At 46.7% G+C, this 27119-nt stretch overlaps 1 protein-coding gene across 3 annotated transcripts in view; it reads right to left on the bottom strand.

Annotated features, from left to right (window-relative positions):
* Positions 1 to 27119, bottom strand: part of MAP1B (microtubule associated protein 1B) — a 92681-nt gene that overhangs the window by 17393 nt on the left and 48169 nt on the right. For 2 of the 3 annotated variants that reach the window (XR_009054653.1, XM_057741429.1), the window contains exons 3-4: positions 7564 to 7646; positions 4990 to 5130 (exon numbers count right to left, since the gene is read on the bottom strand). Coding sequence is in view for 2 of the 3 variants with exons in the window: in XM_057741429.1 (XP_057597412.1) it covers positions 4990 to 5130; positions 7564 to 7646 (224 nt within the window). In the remaining variant the exon portion in view is untranslated. Of the gene's footprint in view, positions 1 to 4989; positions 5131 to 7563; positions 7647 to 11007; positions 11215 to 27119 lie in introns of those variants that run through there. The other variant, XM_057741442.1, reaches the window with a different exon arrangement.

Consider the following 27119-nt stretch of genomic DNA (forward strand, 5'->3'; position numbering starts at 1 on the left):
AACTCTGAGGAAGTCAAGGGCCTTGAAAAACAGCAAAGAGGCTGGTGAATGGAAAACTATGACATACAAGGGAAAGCAGAAAAGAAAGCACTGCTGGACAGGTTTCTTTTCAGAGAGGGAAAATCCGGTTCCTTTGGAGAAGCCGCAGTGTACTGTGCGTAAGACAAGAACACGGTCTCTGGCTGGAAAGAGCCCATCACAAGGGGACAGATGGAGAGGGTCCGGAGGAGGAGGAGGAACAAGTACTACGGCCTTGGAGCAGCACAGGAGAAACAAAGCCCTGACATCCCCCTGGAACCGGCTTCCAGACCTGTGCCAGTACACACGCTGGAGGGAGAGGGCCTCGAGGGCAAAGACTGGGTCTCACGCGTGTCTGCTCAACCAAGGAACAGAGGAGAGCAGCAAGGAGGAACCAATAGTGGGAGCAGCAACAAGGAAACCTGTGAGTAAGTCTTAGCCTTGGAAACTGAGGCTTCCTCTGAAAGGGTTTGGAAATCATCGTGGTAAATGGTAGCTAGTAGAGCCCATTCTACTAGAAGTTCCTGAATAGGAGGAAGCACACCTTCTCTATCTTTGTACCGTTGTTGACTTTGTTTCCCCAGAACATCATCAGGCTCAATAGATGTTTGCTGAACCACACTGAACTTGGCCAATTCAGTACATGCTGTCCTCCTGAAGTGAACACTTGGGAAGTGACCAGAGCCTGCTAATACTTCTCAAGCACACTGACTGCTACCCTTCCCTTGTTCTTACAAAGACGGGTGGGAGATGTGACTGGAAGTTACATTGCTCGGGGCCAAGATAATCTTTTTTGTTAATTACCTTTTCTAATTAAATGCAGGCCTACTGGAAGAGGAAGGAAGATATAGGAAATAAATGACTTTACTGCAGATGATATTCATGAAATAAGATTGCAATTTCTAAACCATAGTCTACTAACTACATTTCCTTTTTGATTAGATTACTTGCTTGGCTAATGAGGAAATGCAGCAGACAGAGTATCTCTGGGTTTTAGCAAGATGTTTAACAGGATTTCTGAACAGTGTGATAGTAGAATTGGGTAGATTTGTAGCCAGCCATATAAATCCTGCTGCTTCGTGTCAACCTGGAGGGAGGACTATGACGATCTCATTTATGTCCTGTTGGTATTGCATGAATGGTGAAGGCATGCTTATCAAATCTGTGGAAGGCATGAAAATAGGAGGCCGAGGAAATGTGGGATGGCAGAATTAAGACACTTAGGAAAGCTCTTGACACTGGGATGATGATGGCTCAGTCAACTCTAACGGAAGCATTCTAAAGGGATAAATGTAAAGCCCAGTAAACCAGCTGGGAAAGCAGGATTGGGAGATGGAGCTTATCAACAATATCCATGGAAAAGACTCAGGGATTTTAGTTGACAGTCAAGTGTATTTATCATAAAGCTAAAGAAGCTTAAATTTTGAGGCTTCTCAGTGGCCTGGTCCCCTCCCAAAGTCCTGTACTTGTGTATTAATTTGTTTGCTTTTTCTTAAAGGGAACCCCCCCCCCAACTATGTTAATTACAGAGCATCGCTTCTTCAGTGACATGTAATTGTAGATGGTGATGGCCAAAAGTTACTTTCAGACTTACTGATTAGAAAATTGTATTGAAAACTATAGAAGTCACTGAGTCTCACAATCCTAACCTGGTCAGTGACCCCTGGAGTATAAGTATGGTGTCCAGTGTGAGTCATAACATTTTAGAGAAACTGGACCAAAACCAAACTGAAATTGCTGGCTCCTTCTCCTTGGCCTTAACCTCTAAATGCTAGACCCGGGCCCCTTTCTCTTCTAACACACTTCTCCCTCTAGATTACTTCATCTATTTTCTAATGTGCTAATGGCTTCCACATTAATGTCTCCAGCTCACTCTCAGTTCCCCAAGCTCTGGGCTCCTATATCGAATTGTCTGATAACGCCAAGGAACTGAAATATGGCCAAGACTGAGCTCCTGAGTATCCCCCATCCGCACCCAGCCCCCTCTTCCTGCCAACGGACAGTGACCAGAGAGTGTAAGGGACTTCTAACATCTTGTTTTTACGAAAAACAAACACTGAATAGAACTGAAAATGATTTATCTGGAGGGGGCAAAAAAATTGGCAGCGCCAGTGAAGAGTGTCTAAGACATGGTCAGGTGGAAAAAGGATCACATTTCTTCCATGAAGGTACGAGGAGACAAATTAGGAAAAACTTTCTAACAGAGAGACTGAAAAATGTCCCCAGGAGATGGTGATTTCACCATCCTCAGATTTCAGGGAGGGATGGGTTAGCCAGATGACTGTTCTATCTGTAGGGTCTGGTTTTGTAGTTGACCTCCAGTGACCAAGACTCCCAAAAGCTGAAGCTCAAAATGCACTGATAATTCTACTTTTCAGTCCGTTTATTTTTAGCTGTTGTTAAAAAATGTGTCATTTTTGTTTTTGCCAAATTGTGTTTCTGGTTTCTCTGGAGTGACTAGTATGTTTCAAGGACTAAATAAAAGGAACAAAAGTAGACACCAAATGGCCTTTAAGATCCCTCAGCTACTGAGCTGTTCTGTACTCAGAACCTTCTCCCAAGACAGCAGGCAATCACAGCCCTAAAGGCTGGTAACCACTGGCCTAGTCCAGGAGTTTCCAATCCATCTTGGCCAGGGCATCTTTCCCCAAAGTCCATAAGGTACAGAAGGCCCAGGTGCTCTGACCAGGACAAGGGGAATTGAGTGAATTCTACTCTGTGTCTTCCCCCAGCACTCCTGACACCGCTGATCTAGTCCGTCAGGGAAAATTAGAGATCTTTTAACGTGTATTGAGCATTACTTTCTCCAAAGTATTGGGTGGGGGATATGGGGCTGGCAGAGGAGACTATAACAGAGCCTCTGGCCTTAACAACACACACGCCTGCTATAATGAAAACACGTGCACTTCTGAACCTGCCCTAGTGATTAGAACCCTGGGGAATCTGCCCTTGCACAGAACGCCCATCCTCCAGTTAAGGCTTTTTCTTTTTCTTCTGTAATTAGTGGTAAATTCTGATATATGCACAGTCCGTTTTGCTAAAATTCTACTTTCGCAGGCTAGTAAGACGGGTGGATTGTGATACCTCCAGATTTAAAATTCTGGCAATGACAAACCCTTTTCTTTACATATTTCCTCTGTTCTATTTTACCACAAAAAAAGACAAGCCAGTGACATGGGAGTAGAAACCAACTACTAGAAACTGTGGAACTGCACAGGAATGTAGGAGAAGCACCTGAGTGCACATAAATGAGCTGAGGGTTCAGTGCTGAACTGAACCTAGAGTACCACCCGTGGTACTGGGCTGTGGGGCTGTTTCCAGGCCTCTGCAGCCCTCTCCCTTGCCCTGTGCAAGATGCTGATGGTGTGTGACCTCTGAGCTACCAGACAAATGCCCAGCTGGCCCTGGGCACAACGTGAACCTGGAGACACAGTCTTGCAAGAGAGTCTGACGTTACAGTGACGTCAGACACTACACACCCATCTCAGGGTAGCAGGGAGAGTGAGAGTTAGAGCTCTTGCTTGGGAGTCTCAATGCAATCGAACAAGATTATGCTGGGCCTTTCCTATGTGTGGGCACAACAGATACAAGACCAGCAAGACATACGGCCTGAACTCTAGCAACCCTGGAGGAAGACAGAGGACAACTGTGCAGAAAGACAGCACGAAAGCTTCCTTTTGAAATGGTAAAGATGGTACCAGCTGTGAGGGGGACCTGGGCCCCTTCTTGCTGTGGGGAGAGCCTGGGCTATCTGCCTCAGGACCCAGATGACATCACACCTTCTGAAAGCTGGGGTCTCAAACGCTCAGTAAAATGTTCCTCTCTATTCCTCCCCAGTGAGTGGACAGAGAAACATGGTGATGTCATCCCACCAGTCTTTTCACAAAAAGCCTCCAGGTGAACTTAATGAAGCTGGGCAGTGTATTTACAGCTGTTGCCAGTGATGGAAAGTACACAGAGGCCTCGCTGTGACTCGCGGGGCCAAGGAAGATCAAATGCAGAAAGACAGGTGGCCCTTCCCAACACCCGTGAGACTAAGAGGCCGCCATCTCAGGAAGTTCTCAGGAAGATGGTTTTAAATAGATGTGGTAACTCCTCCTGTCAGCACATCGCCTTAGCCTCTCCAGGTAGGAATCTGCTGTCAGCTACAGGCAGCCCCAAGCGGCCACAGTGACAGCCCTGAATTGTTGCCCTAACTAGGAGACAGAAGCACGTTATTTTGGAAAGAGAACTTTCCCAACCAGATAAATTCTCAAGCAGAAATAACCAAATTCAAATCTTCGATCTGATTTTACCAACTATCACTAGCATCCTATAGTTTTCCATACTTCACATGTACCATCCTTGAATAAGATATATTCGTTAGAAATATTAATCATCAGGTCTCAGTCCAGTTACTTTAACCATCTTTCTCTTGGGGCATGGATGTGTCCTACAGACACACCCCCGCATTTCCCTACATGCCTCCCTTTCTTGGGCTATTCAAGCAGCCCAAGTTCAAACACTGGGGCCAGGCATTAAAAGTAAGAGAAATGAGAAATAATTTGACCAGGAAAAGTAAGTACATGCACCGAAAGAGGTCAGGGCAGTTAAATCCTACCCAAAATCCAAGAGATCTTTGGAGTATTTGTTCAGAAAACAGGAAACCTGGGTTTCCTTTTGGACTCTGTCATTCCAAGTTTCTCCATCATCTCTGCCATCTATAAAATACCGACTGTCTCAACCCCTCTCCATCTGTATCTTGGGCGCATTCAGAATGGCTCCAATTAATTATAGATGAGTGCTCTAAATTCCTCTGGTGATGAGCCATAGAACTGCAGGACACTGTACCACGCAGTTTTGCTTATTTCAAAGGAATGCGACACCTCCTCTCCTCCTTCTATCTCCAGCGAGTGCTTTTAAAGATCAGCCTGAGGCTACAACAGTAACCCAACAACTGTAAAGCTCGGATACTCCCAGACAGGAGCCTACCTCTTGATCGGTGAAAATCTCTATGAAGTTCTGGAAGGAGAAAGAGCCGGACTGGAGAATGAGCTCTCCGGTGTTTTCAAAGCACTGCCCCGTCAGCACGAGCAGCTTGTGTCGGGCGGCGTCCGTGATCATTAAGCGCACCTGAAACAAAGCAAGGGGAGTGTGAGCTGTGGGGGCACCGGCATCCCACCTTCAGGACCGGGCTGGCCCTTGCAGTGCTTGAAGTTTCTTGCCAACAACAATCATTCACTCACACTGCCCCTGGGGTGCTGGACAGAGCCAAAGATGCCTGTGAATGCCATTTTCCAAGTCTGGCTACAACCAAGACAGTAGCGGGAGTTGACTTTCTCCCCTTAGTTTCCTTGTCTTTCTCAAAGCAGTCTCCCCAGATGGCAATTATTGGTTGCACAGCTGTATCTGCTAGCAGCATGCTGTCTTGTGAGACATGAATATCTCACAGGCTGACTCACCAAGTACAGTCCAGGTCCCCCAACTGCTGCCTCAAGAAACACAGGGCTCCAACTAGGATCCCAAGGTGGCCCCTTCCACCCAGGACCCCTTTCCTGCCAAGCCATACACTGAACACACAGCTCCGAAAGCAGTTTCCATTGGCATCAGCAAGGCGCCTAACGTTGAACTTGAACATAAACAAAAAGCTGCCCTGATTGGGAATCTTTTAAATAGAATTGTAAACGGTTTGCACGAAAGAACTCTCTGTTCTTTAGGTGGCAGGGAGCCAGCCTGTCCTTCAGCAGAAACACCACTCCAAGCACCAAAGTCATTCCTTCTGAGCCCAACTCAGCTCAGCACAAAGTGACTGCCAGGCACCATGCTAGGCACTAAGGGAGGGATACAAAGTAAACAGGACGTGACCCACTGTCCCCCCGAACCCCACAGTCCGAGGAACCGCACGTGTACCGAAGTAATTGTTCCAGCCCCATCTGCTCCACGGGCAAGCCTGGGTTCCTTAAAGAAATTCCGTATTTTTTTCCTTCTCCATTTCTTAACAGCTCTTCCGGACAACCTGCCCACACAGATATTCAACCTCCAGCTCTTTTCAAGTTGGAGCTACTTCCTGATTCTGATGGTCAGAGAGAGACTGCCAGTCCATCACCTGCCTCAACCTTACACCTTCATGGACTGCCAAAGAGGCCCTGCTGACCTGGGGCAGACAAAACAGGATCAAAACAGGCTATGTAACGGCAGCCACAAGGTGGAAGCACACCAAATGTCCAGCTGATGAATGGATAAATAAAAGTGGGGTACCCACCCGGTGGAATACCATCCCGTCCTAAAAAGGAATGACGTACTGATACAGGCTACAATGTGGATGACTCTGGAGGACACTATGTAAAGTGAAATAAGCCAGACACAAAAGGTCACATATCGTATAATTCCATTATCCGAAATCTATATTCAGAATAGGGAAATCCATAAAGGCAAAAAGTAGATTTATGGTTGCCAGTGGTTGGAGGAGTAGGGGTGACTGCTGATGGGCTTGGGGTTTTGGGATGATGGACATGTTCAGGAATTAGATACTAGTTGCACAATATTCTGAATATATTATACTAAACCCCAATGAACTGCATGCTTTAAAAAGGATGGATTTTATGGTGTGTGAATTAGATCTCGATTTTTAGAAACAAGCTACAGTCACAGAGATGCTCAGCGTGGGCAGAGGAGATGCTGTGGATAGTGGAGGCCCCCAGGCCGGAGGCTATTCTAACATCCAAGAAGCAACTCGATCTCACTGGCACCAAACTGCAGTAAAGACAGTGAGAAACAGGCATCAATTCTCCTGGCCTGGGTGAGGGGGATTCTTGGCGTCAGCCTAGTTCCTGTCTTACAGTAGGTTCTCAAATACCCAGTTACTCTCTCTGGCAAGTATTTCACATGGTGGTAATACAAATATCAATAATAAGAAACAGCCAACATTTATGTTTCGATTGTCACGTGCCATGCCCTGTTCTCAGCACTTGACACTTCTGGACACAACCCTAAATGTAAGCGCTATTATGATCTCCATTTCATAGAGGTGAAAACTGAGACCATCTCTTTGATGGTCAGTAACTTGCCCAAGCCCACCAGCTGATAAACGGCAGAATCTAGGCAGTCTGGCAGTAGAGGCCATGCTCCTGACGGCTGTTCTATCCCGCCTTTCAACAGTGATAAGGGGGAGGGCAGGATATGCCAAAGGAGGCTTGCATCTGACAAGCTATTTTTCTCCAAATTTGGGTCATGGCGGTCTCGGCCTGAAGGCTTGCCGTCTAATTCCCCTGGTACATCCCAGCCAGACTCCATCCCGGCAGCACACCCTCTGGGTACACCCAACATTCCATGCCCCCTTCACCCCTAACACAACACTGCAGTTCTGGCCAGCGTCTTCCACTCTGTCCTTATTGAGAGGGGGCCGTCTCGGGTGGCGCAGAGAACCAGCCACTCACCAGCGGTACGGAGGCATCCCTGGGCCCAGAACGTGCCTCTCCCTTATCCCTCTCCAGCCACCTGCCCCAGCCCCTCGCATCAGCTGAATCTCTGTCCACTGTGTGAGGCCCTGCGGAGCCAAGTGCTTACCTCAGTGCTGACTGCTTCATCTGAGGGGTTGATCAGGACCACTGTTTCTAAAACGTCACTTCGGTGATGAAGGATCTTTTGTCCTGCAGGCACAAAAACACAGACAAAAGAGGAGACCTTTAGCTTTTCCGGATTAAAAGGGCCCCGCCTGCTTCTGGGACAACAGAAGCGTCGCCGCCCAGGGCACCAGGATTCTCCACTGTCCTGGGAAACACAATTGGTGTTACTAAACAAGAGTGTGCGGCCCCACAGGCTCCTCCTGGAGCTGGGTCTGTGTGGTCCGGGGCCCCGCGGGCTCTCACAGCCCTCTCGCTGTCAGGGTTGATCGCCAGGCTGCCTCTGCGCGTTAAGGGCGGGTTTTCATCTGAGACAAGGGGTGGATGCCAGGAAAACTCAATGGGGCTCTCGACATTTCCTTTCTCATGGTAATTGGGGATGTTTCTCCGTATCCGCCTTTCTTCTGGTGAGAACGGTGCTGAGATTAATTAGGAGCCTTATTGTGAAATGAATGACATCCAGAAACCCCAGCTCACAATTAGCCCAACAACCAGGATGGCTGTCTGAGGCAGGCTTACAGTCTGCTGGGGTGTCCACTCATTAATTCACCTGCTCACAGAAAGTGCAGAAACTGTGAGCAAATAAAGATGGGAGAGCAACCCTCCCTCTGGACAGGGTGGCCAAAAACAAGACAGGCAAAGTGGATGGAGAGCACGAAAGCAAGGTGGTGTGAGGATGAAGGAGACTGTCTAAGGAGGGCTGAAATTCCGCAGGGCTTTTGCTGCCATATCCCTGGCTCCCCACACCTGAAAGGTTTTAGGAACATCATGTGGATGAAACCACCTCCACCAGAAGTGGTCTGAGGCCTGTGGATGACCCTCTATCAATACAAGCCTCTCCCTCCCTAGACAATGAGATGAAAGTGATCAGGCGGAGGACGTGTGGCCAGAGTGGGTGATATGTGCTCTGCCAGTGGGTGACGGACAGAGCAGCAGGGGGCTGTCCCTCAGACACATGGCTGGGAGACACGTGGTTGGGAGGGTAGACAAGGAAGGACAATGAAACTCTGGTGACAGGAGGAAAGGAATAGAATCTGAGGGAGACAGACACCCAAGGAGAGTTTACAAGAGAGAATGACCAAAAAGCAACTGCTTTCTGGGAAAATAGCTAAACCAGAATTTCTGTAAGGCCTGGCAACTCCACTTTTAGGTGGATTGAAAGTAGGAACTTGAAAACAGACTTGTATGTCGATGTTCAGTGCAGCATTATTCCCAACACCCAAACCCACGTGTCCACCAGTGGAGACTGGATAAACAAATTATGGTCTGTCCATGCAATGGGATATAATTCAGCCATAAAAAGGAATGAAGTTCTGGGACTTCCCTGGTGGCACAGTGGTTAAGAATCCACGTGCCAATGCAGGGGACACAAGTTCGATCGCTGGTCTGGGAAGATCCCACATGCCGCGAAGAACTAAGCCCGCGTGCCACAACTACTGAGCCCACGCACTGCAACTACTGAAGCCCGCGTGCCCAGAACCCGTGCTCCACAACAAAAGAAGCCACCGCAGTGAGAAGCCCTTGCACTGCAATGAAGAGTAGCCCCCGCTCGCCACAACTAGAGAAAGCCTGCGTACAGCAACAAGACCCAACGCAGCCATAAATAAATAAATAAATATCTTTTAAAAAAAAAAAAAGGAAAGAAAAGAAATGAAGTTCTGATACAGGCACCAATGTGAACCTTGAAAACATTATGCCAAGTGAAATAGGCCAGACACAAAAGGACAAATAACTGTATGATTCTATTTACATGAACTGTCTGGAATAGGCCAATTCATAGAGTTAGCAGATCAGAGATTACCAGAGGCTGGGGGGTGGGGAGAATGGGGAGTTACTGCTTAATGGGTACGAGTTTCTCTTTGGGGTGATGAAAAAGTTTGGGGAAAGCAGTGATGTTTCATAACACTGTGAATGTAATTAATGCCACTGAACTATACATCTAGTAAAGGTTAAAATGGCAAGTTTTATGTTTTTTGTATATATTTTACCAGAAATTTTTTAAAAAATTAATAACGCAGTGTATCAAAACCACTGAATAGCAGACTTTAAAGGGGTGAATTGTATGGTGTGTGAATTGAATCTCAACAAAGAGGGCTTTTTTCCTGTATATCATCAAGGGCCAGAAGTACTACAGAAGCAGAACATGTTGAAATACTTCCCACCATCACATTGACAAGCCCATTCTCCTCCATTGTCTTATCCTTGCTAACAGCTAATATTTACCAGTAAACCCCACATTAGAAATGGAAGAAGCCCAAACTACACAATACTGGTGTCAGGCACTGTTCCAAGCACCTCACAAGTACTAACTCATTTAGTCCATGGAAGAGCTCTATGACATAAGGTACCGTGATTATCCCCTTTTACTGTTGAGGGCAGTGAAGCTTATAGAAGAGCACTGACTAGCCCCAAGTCACAGAACTAAGACGTGGTTAAGCCAGCACCTGTACCCAGGCTCCTGAGCCCTGCGCCTCACTGCTCTGTGAATGAGGGTTTGGAAAAACAGACACGGCACAGACGTCGAATGCCAAGGGAGAGCTTGGGAAGAATCCAAAGGGATGAAATCAGAGATGTGCTTAGCGAAGCAAGAATTCACAAAGCATTAGGAGAAGAATATTGGCAAAAAGAAAAAAAAAGAACAAAGCGAAGGTGACAGAACACCCACATAAAAAAGGGTAACGTTAAGGGAAGGTATACGATGTTTTACTACAAATGCCTGAAAATGAAGAAACTCCAAAACAGAACAATGTCAGACAGCTTGCACAGGTAAAGGACTGAGCCTCAAGAAAAATAATTATTTGTTTACTATGAAGGCTCAAGTCTGTAATTTACTAGACGTGGCTTCTTGACTTAGCTGTTTTTGCTTTTGACAAGCATGTGCATTTGAAGCTAAAGCAAAAGAACATCAAACTGAATAAGCAAATGATAAAATGACAAGCAGCAAAACATAGAAAAACCATCCCTTTTCTAGGTCCTCCCATCAGTGGCCTCCTTGAAACAAAGATTTTAGGAGCTGCAGAGGTGCTTGAGATAAAATTAAGCAAAAGCTTAAGACTAAGGAGAAGAGAGTGTTCATTTCCTTGATCGTACTTTTGACGTGACTCTTTTCAGCACCCAAAGCCTCAGGCAGCATAAGCCAAGGTAGGACTGTGCTCATGGCTGTGCTCTTGTGGGAACCCACAAAAGCGGATACGCAAGTAGGTACACAGAAGCGGCTTCCTCTCCGGAGCTCCTTTCTCTCCTAAGCGAGCCACACAGTGCCCACACCCTGCTAACTACACCCTTCCAAATGCAAGTCCAAGCACAACAGCCCATCACCGCCCGAGCACCCCCTCCCACAGAGGCAATGAGGACCCTCCTGCCCAGCCCCCCGGAAGGGGGTTCTTACCATCCTCAAGAAGTTCCCTTCCTCTCTGGCTTCATCACTTGCAAACAAAACAAATGCCATGTGGCAGCTGCCGTTTACCTCTACTCCTTCCAAGTCAGTTTTTGGACCTGCTGGCTCAGGAATTCAACCAAGGATGTTTTTTCTGCCCATCTTTGGAAATACTGACAGCAATGACACAGACATGCACCAAGATGCCATGGCTGCTCCTTCAACAAAAGCCTTTTTATGCAATCGGATTTGAATGAAGGAGGGGATTTAAAGAGAGAGAGAAGCGTCAAGCTCTCGTCACAGCCGACCGTTGGCCAGATTCTCGCCCCAGACGACCAACGACGTAACCAGGGGCCGGGCCTTCCTGGCATCTGGCACACTCAGGGCCTGCACGAGGAGCCCGCGCGCGCCACGGCCCCACCCCCACATCCCAGTGGGATGCCAGCTCTCCTGGCGGCAGGCGGCTCTAGGCTCAGGCTGCTGGGACGCTCACAAAGTTGCATATTTGGGGAATGTTTCACACTGGGAAACAGGCCAGGCATTCTGAAGGAGAGGCCACCACCCTCGCCTGCAAAGGTCTCATTCAGCTGCTTCAGAAAAGAAGTTCCCAGGAAAGAAAGACAACACGGCTGCAGCCTCTCTCTTTGTCACCGTAGCCTGCATTCTCCAGAAATAGCTCACAGGGAAACCATTAGGCAGCCCAGATGAATAGCCAGGTCTCCGGAGCACTGGTCTCGGGGAAGACGAAGCAGGGGCTTGAGAGGGACTGGTTGCGTCGCTTCTTGGCGTGATGATAAAAAAATCTTTGAGGGCTTCCCCACAGCACTCAGGGTAATTGTGAAGGTTCAGTCCTGGGTGGCGGGGGGGCTACACTCTTATGTGACAGAAAGAGGTCTGCTCCACCTTGGGATCAAAGGAGGGAGGCCTGGGGACCCCCGGAGGCAGCAGGGCCCTCACGCACAATGAGACTCTTGTCCGTGTGCGCCCACAGGCCATGCTTAAAACTCAGATAAGCCTGTATTTTCCAGTTATTGTTGGGCTTTTTTTTTAAAAATTATTGAAAATCTGACAGATTAACTCAACCTATGTGTCTTTTAAGGTTGGGCTGTTGTCGTGGTTTACGTTTTACTCTATCCAAGTGACTTTGAAATGTTTGAAAGCAAAACGTCATTTTCTAGGTATATAATTTTTAGGATGCTTATGGAGTCTCATCTCCACAGAGTTAGTATTCACTTAAAGATACACACACACACACACACACACACACACACACACACGCTCTCTCCTGGTTTCGGAAGGGGCCAACTACGACTAAATTAAAAGACACACACTACTGAGGCACAGCCATAACTAAGCCCCACACATCTCGGAGCCTTCCCGCCTGCACACAACTGGCCCTCCTCTCCCACGCACATCACACACATCAGCCCCAGGACACAGTGGCCCAGGAGGCCACAGCATCTCTGCTGCCAGAGCAACACCAGCAGCGGTGCCAGCCCAGGCAGTCAGCTGCTTCACGAAGCAGCTGAGCGTAAAGCAGACAGCCCTGGGCCCAAGGTGCAGGAGCGCCAAGAGGTGGGAGAAAACCCTTGCGGGAATTAACAACCAGTAATGCTAAAGCCTTTGAAATCGTCTTTAAGAGGACGACCACTGCATATCTCAAGGGTGAGTATGTAATTTCCATTTCCATTAATGATCACAATCCAGAGCCTCATCCCTATAACTTGCCTTTCCTAAAAGATGAACGCTTGCGAGCATGGTCAAGAAATGGATGTGAAGCCTAGAGACAGCGGCCATACCCACTCAGTACAGAGGGGATGACAAGGAGGGTCCTGAATCGCTGAAAGGGAGGGACCAGTAACTGGGACGGGAGGAGAAGAGCCCTCTGCCCACCAGCCCTAGCCTCTGCTCCGCCAGCTCCCGCGCTGCTCTGCCCTCACCCACAAGTCCTCCGGCCCCTGGTCCTGCTGAAAACCAGAGTGGACTCTTCTTGGAAAAGGAATTTGATGTAATGTTTCAGCACTACAAAAAGGTCCGATGTGAAGAAGCAAAAATCTTAGGGTTAAAGGAGATTCTACAGTTCGAAAGGGAAACATGGGGTAAGGCAGGACTGGGGTTATTTAGCCGAAAGTAAGGTTTGGTAGATGGAAAGAAAGCCGCAAGCACAGAATAGCTTGAGGTCAAAGTCTGTTTTCCTCAGAGGGAAAGGAAGGAGGGAGGAAAGAGAAAATGAAAGCAGTGAGAGTTCTCCAACTCTACCTTTTCACCAAAGTGGATTCTCAAAGAGGAAACCTCTCACCTGCAAAGCCTATGCGCAAAAAACACTCCCGGGGGTAAAATGTAGCGAAATGGATGAAAGCAAGAAACAAACGGTACTCCGTGCAGGAACTAAAAGTTAATTACCAACTGGTCTTCCAGCAGCTTTTAATAACAGCTTTTTATTAGGAGTAACATCAAAGCTTCTTTTCTGCAGGAATCCAGGTAATGATGGGTGAAGAGATGGGAGATGTCTGAAGAGAAAGGGAGCCGGTACGGAGGGGAGGGGGACACCTGCATCTGCCAGGTTTTCTAGTGAATCTTCCTTTCTTCCAGTGCCCTCACAGAAGCCCTTCCACCCCTCTCACCCAAGGCCCAGACCCAGCAGGTGCCCTGCGCAGAAGGAGGGAAGGAGAAGCGAGCGCTTGCGGCCGCACAGCAGCACACAGGCCCGCTCCCGAGAGCCCCTGCTGGTCCTCCCTGCTCCTGCTCCCACCTCATCACTGCTAAGCAAGAAAAACAGAGAGAGAACGCAGTGGCCGAGGGTCACCGGTACCGGCACTTCTGCGAGGCCACAATGAGCAGATGTCTCTCCCAGGGGCCCCCACAGGAGGGCTCAGGGGAGGATCCGGGAGGAGGACCGAGAAGCCCACCTAACAGAAGCCTCCCTTGGTTCCCTGCAATAAGAAATCACCTCAGACGGAGGGAGAAAGTGACCACGAGGCAGGCTAGACAACTCAGCCCCTCGCCTCTGCCACCGAGGCACCCTTAAAACACAGAGGTGCTAGGAGACTCAGTATCTCCGGATTCCTTGGTCCCCAAAGACAGCATCAGCGCAGAACACAGAGCACCAGCTGTCAGGGAGAGGACAGATCCCATCCCCAGGGCAGTAAAACTCCTAAAGCTGCAGGGAGTTTGATTCCCCAGGGGCTCTCACACATCAAAATGAACTCTTTCTCATCTGCCTGCTCTTGCAGCTCTCAGCCTGGGGCTGGGAAGAGGACCCTTTCTAGGCAGGGTATCCCAGAGGCAGCTGGGAATAAGGGGGGAAAGATGGCAGAAACATGACCCAACCCTGTGAGCTGGTTTTCAGGTCACACACGTGTGGGAGCACTTTCCGTGTGCTTCGTGCTGTCCCACCTGGATCAAAAAATATCTAAATAGGAGGCAAATACGTGGAAGTGAGAGCATCCAACTCTTTGATACCAGAGAGCCCATCACAAGAACACAGCAGTAAACCCTTCTGCGCGTAGCCAGCTTCAGAGTTCCCAAAGCACTTTGTCCTTTGGGTGGTGGTGCCTTATCCTATGAAGTGATGGGAGCAAATATCCTTTTCCCCTCTTCATGGACCAAATATCCAAGGTCTAATGACTTGCCCAGGGCCTCACAGACGGTACAGGAGACCAGGACTAGGACCCGTGTCACGTGCCATGTGGCCACTCACGGCCAAGGCTGTTACACTATTCTTTTCTCCCTCTTTTCCTGACCTGCCTTGTCCAAAATAAAGGTTTTCAGGTTGTGATGCCAAGATTCTCCTTTGTAAGAGGTAAACATGCAGCCTGGGTCAGCCACTGGTCAGCCGATGCCTGCCCGATCCCTCACCCCTCCGGCGGGCACACTGGCCTCCCACACACACCCCGAGGCCAATTCCCTCTTTGTTTCCTCTGGACAATCAGAGCCCAGTTCTCTCCCACCTTCCCCCTGATATTCCTGGAAATGGCATTTCTTCTCTGCTGGAAATAAATTTTTTTTGTTGTTTCTGCATTTGTTTTAACTCTGATGTATAGTTCCTGAGTGTCATGTCACTCCCTAAATTTTCAGTGTTTGTTAAGAGAATAAGAATTATAAACAAATTCCATTATAAGCATGTTCAGGAGATTTCGTAAATAATTTTTTTAATTTAAATAAGTTGGTCATTGCTTGGGAGGTCTTTTTTCTGTTAACTTAGATAACTTTTGCATTACAGAGAATCTAGTTATTAGAGAATTTGAGTCTGTACCTATTTTTCTTTTTTATTGTCATTTGGTTTAGTTTTTAATGACTCTGCGGGTCCTTCCACCCCATCATTCTCTTGGCTTCTCTGCCATCATCTGCTTTATGTTTCCCTGACCTTTAGATGCACAGATGCAACTCAAACCACCCAGTCTTCCAAGGCTCCCTGGTCCCAAACATGTTCACCACACAACGATGCAGGCTTTAAATCTAGCCCGTCTGAATCCGGACCCCACTCTTGTCACTGCCTCCCAATGCTTCTCAGATTGTTTTAGGAGTTTACAAGGTCTGAAACCTTACTTTTTAAAAATAAGGTTTATCTGAGATGCATTTCCCTTATAGGAATTATAGAATACTCCCAGAATTTGGGACCTAGGTTTGGAAATTCTTTTTGTATTGAGCGATACCTGCCATGTGTCAGATACCCTACCAACCTTAAGATTGCCAGTATCAGCTAATTTTTAATTCAAAAATGACACTTTCCTTTGGTTCAACAATTAGACCTCACTTTCTTGAGATCAGAGTAGGTTTCAGAGAATGTTTTTTCATCTTACTGGTTTTTTCTTGCCTTTGTAAGAGCTGTTATATTCCCTGTTTTAAGACAATGTGAATTACTAGAGAACACACCTTTCTAAAGTTTAATTTGGGCAAATTAGTGCTACATTCATAAACTAGCATTGAAATTAAAACACGAATGGGATGCTATACCTACCCTGAAGGGAAGACCGTTTAATAGAGAGACCTGGAGTTTTGATAGTGTCTACTTTGGGAAACATAAGTCAGAAATAGTGTCTGATACACAGCAGGAGCTCAATCAATATTTGATAAAGGAATGAATAATAAAAATGGCTAAGATATATTGAATACCTGCCCTGGGTCAAGCACTGACCTAAGTTATTTATGTGCGGTTATCTCATTTAATCTGCACATTAACCCTATGAGGAAGTCATTACTCCCATTTTACAGATGAGAAAAATGAGGCACAGGGCAGTTAAGCCATAGCCCAAGGGAGTATGGATGAAGGATGGAAACCTAGGTGGTTAGTGTCCGAGCCCAGGCTCTTAGCCAAAAAGCCATTTTAAAAGGGAGGAGGGAAAGCAGAAGACAGTGAGTTAGATTTGGGGCATGCCGAGTTAGAGGTCTCTCCTGTGGGAGAGCCAAGTGGCTCTGTCCGTTAGGCAGGCAAAAATGTGGATCTGATGCTGAGGCCATAGGTTGGGCCAGAAGCACAGATCTGGGAGGCATCAGCATATTTTAAATGATGCTCTCGGAGAACACAGAAAGCCTTTTGCTGAGAACAGTCTTGGGAAATGCCACTATTTAAAGGGCGGGCAAAAGCAGGGAAGAGCTGGTGAAGGTGATGGAGAAAAACTCGAGAGACGTGCTCCGCTCACCTCCACCTCCAGCCCCTGACGTGACCTACAACTGCGGTCCTCTCCCGATTTGCAAACTTAAAACCACCTCCACGTAGAGCGTCGAGGCGGAATATTCCAACGACATTAACTCATCCAGTAATAACTAATACCTGCTTTGCAAATTCAACTCAAAGCATACGCGCTCTGACCTACATAGCCACTGCCGTGATACTCTGCTTATTTAGCCCGTGGGCATGGCTTTATTTTGTGTCTGGGAGACATCTGCCTGGTGGAGGGAAAAGACTGTAGGCTGGCAGTTCTCAGAGTGTAATATTCCCCACAGTCACCTAAGAAGCTTGATAAAAGGCAGTATTGGCATGGTCCCCCCTCAGGCGACCTGATGCAGGAGGCGTGGGTGGGGCCTGGGACTCTGCATTTCTGCAGTCTCTCAGGTGATTCTGATGCTTGTGTCCCCTTCTCTGAGAAAAAAGACAGTATAGATGCTGAATATGCTGTCGATCAACGACAAAATAAGTGACCACAGTTGAAATCATCCTCACGTTGTTTTTATGTGTTACTACCCTAAGGTCTGAGCAGTCTCTGGAATGATTTCCCTTGGGAGCCAATGGGATCATGAAAGGCTCAAATGACTTTTCCCAGGAAGTATCGATTCTCAGAATCATTTGACAGTTTTATCTGGCACTTAATTTGCCATCAAACTCCTACCATTGAGGGAAACGGTTGACCTTTCACCCTCACCTGTTACTCTTCAGAACCAACTCATCACACGATTCAACCTCAAAGCCTTAAACACAAACATCACATCAGTCCTTTCAGTATTGACTAATGAAAAGGAAACAGAAAAATACAAACAGCTGACATAACATGTATTACACCTACTATCTAATAATTACTTGTCCCTTGGAAGCCCTTAGCCACACACCAGGGAGAAACAGCAGGAGGTGAATTTTTCCCAGGGACGTCCCGAGGGGGTCAGCGCTACCCACAGTAGGAGCCTCAGGCTGGGGCACAGAACCAGCTTGGTGATCTGCCAGGAAAAGACTTCTTGAGGTCAGGATCCTGACCTGGAAGTAGGAAGCTCAAGGGACCTGAGATCTGGTCTTAACTGAAATGGTGCCTCTGCTGCCACCCTCTGTAGAAAGTAATGGAAAGGTGGGTATGCAGTCTTGTGTTCCAGCTGCTATGAGTAAACCTGATTATATCTTTTAACGTATCTGGCATAAAGCCTTAGCCCCATCCCAGTGAGCTGTGATGTTGTTGTTTGTGTCGGTTCTGTTTATTTATACGTTGCCTCGTTCATAAGGGGGAGGCGGAGATGGCCGCCCTGCACAGCCTCTGTGTATGTCCCCTTTACATGCGCCTGTGCTTTCCCATCCTGGCTCGACGCTTGGGCTGCCCAGAAAAGTACTCCCGGTTCTAACTGACCTCGGTCTTCCCTCTCCTGGGGCTGAAGGGTGATGCTCAGCACACCAGGACCACAGCCCTGATTCCTCTTTGCTTCCCTGTTCTTGGCCCTCAGTTACGTGCCCTGTCTACTGACCCAGAATGTGAAGTTTCGTGTACAGCCTGGCCCTCTGCTTCGCTCACTCAGATGCTCTGCTCACATCTCACTACCTCCAGAGCACACTCTTTCCATCTGTAAAGGTCTTTTCTTTAAACGTGTGGCTCCTAGCCAGTCCTTCACGATCTCTGCCACACCTCGATCCCTTGCTGTGCTCTGACAAATGGCCCCAGAAGACCGACATCTTTGCTCACGTGTTTTCCTCCTTAGTTTGCTCCTTTTCTTATTCTACGTGAAGGAGAAGTAAGTCTCCCCAGGTCGCTCGCATGTTATCCTTTCTGCTCTGTGTGTGTTGTTCCAACAGGCAGCAGCAGGAGAAGGGTGTCAGACGTTGTTTTTTTCACAAGTGCACTGAACTTTGCCTCTGGTCATTCAGCCACCCCCTTATAATTCCTTAAATAATTAAAACAGGGCATCATTAGGAGGATTTCATCTTGATTTTCTATTCATCTACAAGGTCTTCACAAAGTCACCATCAATGGGGTACTGCTGTATGTCCCCAAACCACACTTGACCTTCTGGGGGAGACTGTAGCTGAATGACTACATCTGCAGACTTAGGAAACTTTAATGTAGCAAACAAGGAATAAATTCAGGGCCATATAATTATTACTTACATAGCAGAGATTTGTTTGTGACATGATTCAATCAAATCTGGCTAAGGGGCATTCTCAAGGCATTGAGAAGTGTATTCTGACCAAAAGAGGTAGCTCTCCTGAAAAAAAGTCCAAACCCTATGATGCAGAAGTGATTCCAACAGGTAGTCAGTCAAGCAAATTCTACTCTTTTTGATCATCTTTTAAGAAAGAATGAAATTCAGGTTTAGAATAAGTTCAAAAAGGAAGGCAGGTAAACGGGACTTTGGGAAAACCTGCTCTTAAGAAAATCTTCAGATTTGAATTTCGGTGAGAAGTAACAGGTTCTCATAAGAAAATTAGCATGCGTAAAATCACTTTCTACATTCCTATCTTGTGTTATTCTCTATTGGTTAATTTGTATGTATTTATACACGTGGAATATACGCAATTTCCACGTGTATGCTAAGCAAAGTTCTTAGAATGCATTACTCTTTGTTCTTTCACAGATAAAATAGTATAAGTTGGGAGTACGTTTCGTCCCAAGTGAAAAATGCCAATCGGTAAGCCGGCTCTGGAGAAGGGACAGAATCAGCCTCCCTAGAGCGTCCTCTGCTGGAGCTCTGGGGTATAACTGAAAGAAACAGCATTAGATTCTGCTCCAGAAAGCAACACACTGAACACTTGCCCATTTATTTTGGAGTAGAGGCTGTCACTGGAGAAGCTAGACAGGTGAGCCGGGCACACAAAAGGTATAGCAGGCACTACTAACTCGATTGTGTGAGGCTGGAGTGCCGATCAGAGCCTGGAGGGTGCTGGTCACGACCAGGGGCTGCATAAGTGCACCAGAAGGTTCCTGGCTCGTCCCAATCTGGGTTTGGGAATCTTCAGTACAAGGTTATCCTACATGGAGAGCCAAGTGCCAGTGGGTTTACTGCAGCCCATACAGTTATTCTACAAACCCCACTGAAGAAAAGAGACCGCTGTTCATCAGCCTCCAGGCAAATCCGATACCATCCTCCCTTTTTCTTAAAGCCTTAACTTTTTTCTATGAAGAGGTACCCAGACCTGATGCATGTCTTGCCTCTTTCAGAGAAACTCTTCTGGATCAGGGTCTGGATGTGGTTCTGGAAGCAGCTTCCTAACTGAAATCAGACCAGAATACCAGCCTCAGACAAAGACAGTGCTCTTTCTCTTACCACTTTAGGCTTCACAAAAGGAATCTGCCCTCAGACAACCAGGACTTGGGGGGAAATGGGCCAGAGGAGGATTTTCGCATATGAAACAGAGGCCCCCCCACACTGGCACTTGACTGTGTATTCCAGTATCTTTTGTGCAATGTGGCTAAATGTTTAATTTTGGAACCAAAAGCCTTATAGGAAGTTTAAAACATCTGAAAAAGAAGCTTAAATTTATGTCACTTTTTTCTTACAACTCCTAAAGGATATAATCTGATGCTTTAATGTGTTTTCTACACTGTTCCAGAAAATATCTACATTGCCTTGCTATCAAACCAATTTCATTATGAAATTTCCTAAACGTCTCATGTCTCCAAAACTGCTTTAAAGAATAAATTACATCTTTTTTTAATGATAAAAAAATTAAGGGTTATTGGGGTAAAGATAAGAAGTCCACTTATCAATACTACAACCCTTGGCATTTTGATGTCACTGATGAAGAAAATATACTTCTCTTCCCAAGCCCATTTTTTTCAATATAAAATGTCTGTGCACTCTGATAAGCTTCATTAGAAAAAACATTATTTTAATATGTGAGTCTGTTTTACTTGATTTAAAGAATGGCAGTCACCCAAGGGTATCTAATGAAACACTAGAGTTACATGGTTTGACACGTAAAACGAGATACTGTAAGAGTCTTTCCTATTGATGGATAATTATTTACGTGGGCTCAGTTGCATGCCCGCCTCAGTTTGCATCTGAGTCTTATGGTCTCAGACAGGTGGCTTGGCCAGAAAAGTCGCAGAGCGAGAAACAGCTCAACACTTTCTTATTAACATTTACTGGAAGCTATGAGAACTATTCTGGCGTTTCATCTTGCTAACTTTATATTCATTGCATTGTTTAAAAAATCCAACTAACAAATTTCAGACTCTGGGAGAGATGCTGCCAGGAGCATCACACATGGGAAATCAGGCCCTTCTGCTCACTTATTCTCCATAAGATTGTGCGGAAGAGGGAGGTGCTGATAAGACAGAATGCTAAGCCATTTTGTAAATTCACATCCCCCGTTTCCCTTTGTTCCTCCTCTCTTTTTGTAACGTCTACATTTGGGCATTTCTGCATTGCCTCTTTGGTTTCAAAGCTTTCCAACTGAGCATTTCCCGTGGAAAAAAAAAAAAAAAAAAAAGAAGGAAATATAGCAATTAGCATACATTATGTGGCTGTACCAAACCAGCATACTCACAAACACGTCTGTGTGACAGACAAGTCGGCCCTGTTTTGTCTCGTTTCCTGGACTGCCTGCCCGGCTCACAGCCTTCCATTTGCCAACTAGAGATGCCCGCCCCTTCCCCTCCTCCGCTCCCAGCTTTCCCAGCCACAGCAAGGCCCAGCCAGCCTAACTGGCTCGAAGTCTTTAATGAGTTTCTAATTCAGTTTTGGCTCTGGAAGCCCGCCAGCTGCTGCTGCCTGGGGCTTGCATTTCTCTGTCTACGTTATCAGAGGACGGTCACAGAGACGAGCCTTGGCACTGCTGGACTTCCAAGGCCTCGCGTTATCACCAGGCCTTCCTGGCTGCAGACAATAGAGGAGCTAAAGGCAGTCACCACCCCCTCCCCCAGAGCCAGGGGGAGGATGAGGGAGACACCTCTGGGTGCCTGGGAGCGATTTCTAGGGAGTGAACACTGCTCTGTTACCACTGGCCCTAGTCCAGCAGGAGAGAGAGAAGAACCAGACCACACGGAACACTTTGGGCCCAAATCACATGCTTTTTCTCCACAGGTGCCCATCACATAGCAGGACCCTGGGATACTCTCCACCACGGTTCCAGTGGCCAGTCCGCTCCTCTCAGATGCCGGAAATGAGTCCACAAGCTGCGCTTGCCCCCTGGACGCTCACGTGGACCACGAAACAGCAGCACTGCTCGGACGGAGGCTCTGTGTGAGCCACAGGAGCGAGGGCTCTGGGAGGAAATGTTGAGAAAATGCTCTGAGACTTAACGTGCTGGGATGTACCTTCTAAATCACGCAGTTTCTAACATCATAGTTACGCAAACCACAGCGAGGGTGTTTCAACCTATTCTTCCCGGTCTTTCCGGGTTTTTACACATGTCGCTCCCTTTGTCCAGAAGGCTCGTCCCCTCCTATTTACTTGGCTGCTTCCTGTGTTCCTCCAGGTCTTGGAGACACATCACCGCCTCTGGGGAGTCTTCCCTGAAGGGCCCAGCCCCAGGGCAGCTGGGGCTCCCTCCTGCCATCAACGCCACACTCCGCCTTCCCACGTGGTCGGCACGGAGGCTCACTCTGATGTCAGAAATCAGGTTTCAAGATGGAATCCGGTGCTTTCTTACAGATGGGTGCTCGGCATTTATTTATTATTCATCAGTGGAGATGACAGTGTGAAAAACAGCCTCCTTAATGGAAATCATAGTTCAAGGTTTTGAACCAAGTACAGTACTATTGATTAATGGGTGCAGAATCATTAAAAAGAGGCTTTGCAAATGAGGCAGACAGGAATAGAGATTGATTCAGACTACAAGTTACAGTCAGATATTTTTTAATAGCTACATAAAGGTATTCCACACAAGCTCTGATTCTACCTATTCTTAAATACCGGAGAACAAACTGTCAAAAATACGTACCTGATTTAATCTAGTCATTAAAGAAATGACTTTATTTTACCTACAAATATGGGTTCTAGATCCAACTAATAATTTCAAGCATTTTAAAGTCAAGGCACATTTCCAGAGACTGACTGAAAGGGGGTTGATTATCTTAGGAGGTAGTGAGGCCCCCACTGTAGAGATGGTATGAAACCAGGAGCTGATGCCCGCCTGTCCGCAGTTCTAGAATGGTGGCTCCTGGTCCGAGCTGACTATCAGAAGCACATGAAGTGCTTGTGAAAATTACATATGGTTGGGTCCCACCTAGACCTACTAAATCAGAATCTTTAGAGCCAGGTTTGAAATCTGTGACTTAAAAGCACTGGGTGGTGATTCTGATCACCAGGCAGTTTGGGAAGCTCTGTTCTAGAAACTGTTCTAGTGCCGGGGGCAGGGATGACCTCCCTAAAAGCTTCTCTAGGGGCCCCTGAAAATCCTAAGCTCTAGTGATTTATAACCATATTTCGACACTGTAACAAGCAACGGCTCTGAGAAAGTTCTCCTGTTATCAATGTATCAAGATACTCATCTCTAGGATTTGAAACAGGAGATAATCTAAGGAGTTTTCACAAGTTAGAAAACAGGAAAAGAAAGAGGTGGCATCCTAGAATGAAAGAAAAAGACCTGCAGCCAGGAGGAAGCCAGGAGAGCGAAGAGTCAAAGAAGTCTAGAAGGAGCTAGAAGCCAATGTGAAAACAAGAACAAATGACTGGGCAGAGGCCGTGTTTTATTGCATGATCAGGTGTACTTCAAACCCAGCAAATCCTGACAGGGTGCTGAGCCTGGCATGGCCCTGGAACTGTGGGGTGGTGGTCAGCTCCAAGGACAGGATGGCCCCTGCCTTCTGGACACACACTTTGGCAGGGCAGAGGAAGTGCTCAAGGGAGTAACTGGAGGGCTTAGGAAGGCTTCCTAATTAGGAGGGCATCTAGAGGGGAGCTAAAAGATGGTGCGGGAAATGAAGCAAGAAGGTGTACAGCAGGGAGCTCCAGGCCCTGGAAACAAGCCGTCAGGGATGAGGAGAGCCAGTCCACTTAGAAGGCCTACAGCCAGTAACCCAGGTTTGTAGAAATGTGAATATGGACGGATCTATTTTAAACCCCTGTCCTACAGATACAGACGTTAAGGTTCAGAAAGGCTAAATGACTTGTCCAGAGTCACACAACAAGATAATGGGAGAGCCAGGAGTCAAGCGTGGGTATCCCAACACCCAAGCTTTTTCCTCTCCTGGAAGGACCACTGCAGACGCTGAGGATGCTACCACAGGGCTTCGTGACCCCACGGCTCTGGGATCCAGAAGCCTCCCTCCTGTACCTGCGTTGTATCCCACAGCAAACGGAAGCATCCTATTAAATGACATAAAAGGTGTCTGATCCTCAATCTAGATACTGCTCAGATTCCGTACTGGAAGCCAAAGAAGGGCTGCAAGAGAAGCAACTTAAGCTCAGTTCTTAGGTTACCTATTTGGATCAGTGACGGCAAAAATGTGGAATCTCATCCACTTATGCTGCAACTGTTGGTCACACATCCTCTCTTCTTTTAGAAAAATAACAGACTAGAAAACATAACTGCCTTATTTATAAAACAATATAGAGTAGAGGCAAGGCATTCTATCACAGAATGTCCAGGAAGTCTCCTTTCCTCAGGGTCCTCTTTTCCTGTCTTCAGAGACCCCTCATGGCAAACTCTGGAGGATGGATGAAATGAAAATCCTCATCCTGCACGGGAAGGCTTCAAGCTGGGTGGTGTAATTGCCCCCGAGCAACACTCATTGTGCTGTAATTAATATTTCTCCCCACGTGCATTCTTAGAATGGCAAGGTCTCAGAGTTAAGTGGGAAGTGTTTTTTAATGATAGTAATTTAATATTTACAAAGTCCCCACTGTGTTGGGTCCCTGACAGTGCATGTAAGCAGCAAAGCCTCTGGGCTCCACTGAAGCGACAGCATCTAAGGAGGGAAAGTTATGCGATCCTCCTTATATTTCTTTAGAAATATTTCATAATCACAATGATAGGGTAACACATGTAACACGAGGAGTAAGGTGGTGAGCTGTTTAGAAAGAGCAGTTATCTTTTGTTTTTTATTAACTTTCTTTTTTAAAGAATGTTTTCCTTTTCCTTAGAGGCATTTTATTTTCATCTCTCCTCCAACGAGTAAGATAAAAGGGGAGAAAAAGAAGATGCTTTCCCCATCATGTCCTGACCCTCACATCAAAGATTTTTTCAAGTTAGTCACTTTGAAAAGATCTCAGAGGAAATGAAAAGGTCTTTAAATGGTCATATGGACAACCACTTTCATAGGAGAAAAAAAACTTCTGCCTCTATTTTTGGTTCTTCCCTTTCTTCCCACCTCAGACACTCATGTCCACAGTACCAGTTTCGCCATGACAGGCCACATCCTCTATCACAGAACGTTAGGTCTTAAGCAGCACAGAAAGTCCAGTGCCTTTCACCTTGGAGGGAGTGATGCTGCCTGCGGTGCTGTCACATCTGAAGGCCCACAAGGTCTCCGAACGGCTGTCAATTCTGGTTCTTTCAACATCTATTTTTTCATCACACCATCAACAGAGCCAAGAGTGACTTGAGGGTGCAGAAATCCCCGGGGGTAGGTAAGAAGGGCAGAGGAAGTCAGCAACATCACCAGTCACACCCACCGCAACTTTCCTGCTAAGTCCATCTGCAGGACTCCTTGGCTGTTAGGGGCCAAGAGGCCCTTTCAGTTGAGAAGAAGCTCAGAGAGGGAAGCATTTTCAGTTCATTCATCCCTTCACTGTAGCACCAGTGCTAGTACTAATTAAGAGATTTCTTCCAAGGCTTCCTGGTGTTGCCTATAATACCTGTCTCCAGGAACAGGACTAGCCCTGTGCACACTGTAACAGACTTAATATGTTCCAGAAGTAGATGATCGCATTATGAGGCTCCTGAATTGATATAAGAGAAAACACCAAGGAACAACCAGCCACAGGGACATTTATGAACCTTTCTCACCAGAAAAGACTGCCAAAAAGGGGGTTTATTTCTAAACAGTGTAATCAGCCAGTCTGTTCCCAGCCCACATCCAATTCCTAGACAATAGTCATGGCTGCTGAAATAACTTCAGCTATTTCTAGCCTGGCAAAATAAATATAGGCTCAAAGAAAAGTATAACTTGTAGTAAAAGCCCTAATACTATTGCTCTTGATTAAAGATGTTATTCTCCTTTCAGAGTCTTTTCAAAAACAGCTGGGAAGTGGCTGCAGGAAGTCTTTTTGCTCGGGGTGGGGTTTCATTCCAACCTCTCCCCCCAGCCCTTTCCTCTGTCCCGAAGACACAATAACATCTTCCTTTCTCATGCTTCCCCAACCCCCCTTGTGCTCACAGTGAAAATGGAAATACAAGGAAGATAAAAGAATGGGTTGAAACCTTCCCTGGCTCGGTTCAAAAACACATTTTTGCCCTTCTCCACAAAAACTAAAATTGTCCTCCCACTTTGGCTCGAGGAGAAACCATAGAAAGATACGGAGGGAGAAAAGGAGCGAGTCGGGTACGATTCCGATGGAGCCCCGTCTTCTTCCAGGTGAAAGGCAGGATTTCCTGTGGACAGAGGCCGCGTGTGCTCCACTTCTCAAGTTCAAACAACCACGAGGAAGGCCTGGATCTCACACTATTTGTGAAACATGGTTCCCCTGAAGACCGGACTCAGACTCAGACGTGAACTTGGTATGAAAGCCTAATTCCTATTATAGGGCTCCTGAAACCTCGAATCTTCATAAATGTTCTTTTCTTCATTTCCATCATTCAATGACCAGAGGACTCCCTCGAAAATCCATCAATGCCAACTTGTAATGAACACTGAGACAGTCTAGAAGGCACTTCTTCCTCCAGGGTGTAAGCTAAATCACTGGTATAATGATGTTTATCAACAACATAACACAATATGTCAACTTAAAACAAATGATTTCATACACAAAGCCAAGCTAGGAGATGGCGCATTGTTAATTACTTACCATTGTTAATTACATCCTTCCGAAAGAAGCACCTAGCAATACTCCTCACTGTGTTAACACATCCTAGCTGCCTATTCAGGAGCTTCCAGACACTGGACATTTTTGCTCCTTCCAAAGACTCAAGAGAGTTTGTTGCTGCTTTTAAGGATTCTTAAGAAATAAGTGCACATGTAGGCATAATGGAGTGGTAATCTATTATTCTGACTAATTCCTAAACATCCTTCTTCAGTGAAGGATCACCTCTCTACAGCCTTTTTTCAAAGACAGATCATTTTCTCCAGTTTTGATTGTATAAAGCTCCTTTCAAGTGAGGAAATGAAAGAAGCTGTGGAGAAAGCAGACCTAAGTTCAAATCTCAGCGCTGCAACTTGCTAGCTATGACCTTGGGCAGATTACTGAATCTCTCTGATGGCCCTCAGGTTCCTCATCATTAAATGGGAATAACAGGACCCACACCTCCTAGGGCTGTAGTGAGGAATAACTGAGGTCTTGTTCCTTAAGGAGCCCGGCATGTAAGTGTTCACTAAATGGGTGTAGCT

This window comes from Hippopotamus amphibius, chromosome 1 (assembly GCF_030028045.1).
Source record: "Hippopotamus amphibius kiboko isolate mHipAmp2 chromosome 1, mHipAmp2.hap2, whole genome shotgun sequence".
Classification (NCBI taxonomy): Eukaryota; Metazoa; Chordata; class Mammalia; order Artiodactyla; family Hippopotamidae; genus Hippopotamus; species Hippopotamus amphibius.